At 38.3% G+C, this 3,032-nt stretch overlaps 1 protein-coding gene across 1 annotated transcript in view; it reads right to left on the bottom strand.

Moving 5' to 3' along the window:
• Positions 1 to 221: 221 nt before the first annotated feature.
• LOC102867263 (hepatoma-derived growth factor-related protein 3-like) overlaps positions 222 to 3,032 on the bottom strand; it is an 82,685-nt gene continuing 79,874 nt past the window's right edge. Inside the window, exons 4-5 of the mRNA XM_006885203.1 lie at positions 809 to 967; positions 222 to 236 (exon numbers count right to left, since the gene is read on the bottom strand). Of these exons, the coding sequence (XP_006885265.1) occupies positions 222 to 236; positions 809 to 967 (174 nt within the window). The remainder of the gene's footprint in view (positions 237 to 808; positions 968 to 3,032) is intronic.

The raw sequence follows: 3,032 nt of genomic DNA, 5'->3' as shown, positions 1-3,032 counted from the left end.
CTACCCCTCAACACCCTTTTCTTAAGTCTCAGCATAAACTATTTCAAATGGTCTGGCCACCATGCTATTTTAGCATATACCCCACCTCTAAGTCTGTGTTACTGTCTGATCCCAATAATTTCCTTCCTATGCCTTTTCAGAACTGATTACTTGCTTATTCACTTGTCTGCTGTATTTTCCTGTGTACACAATGATAATTTGTAGCACGTCTTTACCCTCACTCATCTGTACAGTTCCTGACATAGAATAAGTGATTAGAAAACACATGAACTTAATCAACAAAGAGCCAAATCACATACTTTGAAGCAAGCAGACAGGTAAAGATTACAAGTATATGCTTACTTTAGAGTGCACAGACCACAGTCTTCGTATACTTAGTCTCCCACGTTCCTTAATTAAGAAGGTAATGCAGGAGGCATAATATTCATACATCCTTAAATAAAGAACAGTTCTCCAACTGAGAAAGTGGTATTTTCCAACAAAATGTACCACCAAATCATCCCTAAAGAGTTAATAAATAGACTGCTTTCACATCAAAGGTCATTAATTGTAGTCTCTGCTACATTATTATATTGGGAGCTCTAGTGGCCAAGTGCTAAAGAGTTGAGTTGCCAATCTAAAGGCCAGTTGCTCTGAGGAATAAAGATGGGAAATCTCTTCCCTTGTGATTTACAGCCTCTGAAAGCATGTTGGAGGGTCAGCTATGGGTCATATATTTATGTACATTAGACAGGAATGAAAACAATCCAGTAACTTTTAATGAACATGCACATAACATTAATAATAATGGCAAAAGCTTGTCAATAACCTTAGAAGTGTAAGATTTTTTCCGTTTTGAGCCTGCTTTTTCATTTTTTCTTTTTCCTTTTCCATCCTCTTCTACTCTATCACCTTCTTCCTCACTGCTTGCATCTGCAGTATTGCCGCCTTCTCCCTCAGTTTCTGAAGAGCTCTGTTGTTGAATTGCCTTAGAAATAATAAAGTATCAATCACATTTTTAAAAGAGCACAGACTTAAAAAATAATCCATTTTTTAACATAAAAACCTGTTATTGACAATATGCACAGTAAAATAAGCACCAAATTAAGAGTATAATCACTTTCTTCAGGTTATGCAAACAGTGATCTTCCTTTTCTGAGTTGTTCCTCCTTCACTGACACACATCATCTACCCTCTAAGGCTGCTATCTAATCATTTGCATAGCTGCATGCATCATTCCATCCTACATGGGTAGTTATTAAAAGAATAACATCCAACACCCCCCCCCCCCCAGTGTTGGGGGTTCCTTGCTGCAGCTATGCGTCCCGATCAGGCCTCGGTCTGGTACCGGCGCATTTGATATGAATCATCCATCCTTTTACTGCCAGAGATAGGACGTTGTTATTAGGCATTATCATGTTGGTTCTAACAGTGATGCCGAAGTACAAAAGATCAAAACACTGCTTCACCCAAAAGATACATAAAACCCCTCTCAAATCTGCTTTAACTTTGATTTTTTTAAAATTATGATTCTCCCCTACACACATGAAGAGGAGAGGGTAGGGGAAGGAAGGGGAGGGGAGGGACAGGGGGGAGGCGGACAAAGGGAGGGGGTGGGGAGGGGAGGAGAGGAGAGAAAGAGAGCGAGAGAAATGGAACTGTGGGACCTCTTCTATCTGTGAGTAAAAAAAATTTGTCAACTATTTTCTAGTGTCAGAATATTCAGTCTAAAATGTAAAAAGATCAACATATTTAATACAGAAGGAAGCATCTGCGAAATCATAGAAACCAACCAGATAATTACATATAAATCTTTCCACAAATATGATTTCCAGACCAGTATCATTAGTCTTACCTAGAAAAGTAATTTGCAGGCCACATCTTAGACCTACTGAAATATACAATCTAGAGATGAACTCAGCAATGTGTTTAAGAAGCCCTCCAGGGGATTTTGATGCATGACAATGTGAGAACAATGCACTAGGTTACTGCCTGAATTGACAGTGAAAATAACAAGTCATGGTTCTTAAGTGCCATGGAAGTTGTGATTTTTCAAGGAAAGCAAAGAGAATAACCCTTTAATTTTAAATAGGCAGACCCTAGGAAGTGTGTCTTTACCCCTCATTTCTTTTAAATTATAAATCCACCTCAGGTATGAGCCTAGATCCCCACTGCTGCTGGTCTTGGCAGCAAGCAATGAAATGAAATAATGGCATTTAAATGCCACAATACAAATGAGACAAGCTACCACTATTAAGGATGACTATTTTAAGTAATTTAGAGTGCTCTGCCATACTACATATAAATGCAGCAGTCAAGTACAAATTAAATATAATAAATTTAAGAAGAGTGTTTAAGTGAAGCCCAAAATGCTAAAAGAAATTCAGCCTAAAAAATACTTACAATGGAACATACAGCCTGACAAGGAAAATTCTAATTATTTTATTGTCATTTATGATCTGACATCCCAAGGCAAAGAAGTGATTCTCGTTAGGTGCCCAGGAAGGAGTGCTACATACATTATCACAGTTTGTTTGCCAGGTGGGCAGATCCTACTGCCAACATACATGCTGGTAAGTCTGATAAGCCTTAGTTCTTATGTGTAAAAGGGAACTAAGTCTGTTCAGCCTTACACTAATATCAGGATCTAAATGGCAATAACTCAGGCAGGTGTTAAATAGTGTGGCTTAGCTCAGGATTCATTTACCTTGCTATCAGTGTCTAAAATGTAAACAATTTGAAGAATCTCAGGGTGGGTTTTTTCAGTTATATTTCTGAATTAAATATGAAAATACTAGACTCTCAATTTGCAAATCAAGGATCATGTCATTCTTCTCTTTAAATAGTTCAATATATTCCTGTTACATCTAGAATATAATTCAAACTTCTCACTATAGTCTCCAAGTCTGTATGATCTAGATTTGCCAGCTTCTCCACCCAGGTCAAGCTACTCTCTACCTGTCTGGGATTCTCCAGCCTCACCTGTCTATTTCTAGCTCAAGACTGCCTGACACACCCCTGCCCCAGAGCTTTGTTGCTACATTCCTTTCCCT

The sequence above is a fragment of the Elephantulus edwardii genome, unplaced genomic scaffold, assembly GCF_000299155.1.
Source record: "Elephantulus edwardii isolate Elephantulus edwardi_28Jun2011 unplaced genomic scaffold, EleEdw1.0 scaffold00041, whole genome shotgun sequence".
Taxonomy (NCBI): domain Eukaryota; kingdom Metazoa; phylum Chordata; class Mammalia; order Macroscelidea; family Macroscelididae; genus Elephantulus; species Elephantulus edwardii.
The sequence above is the reverse complement of the archived record's forward strand: the minus strand, read 5'-3'. Positions and strand labels throughout refer to the sequence as shown.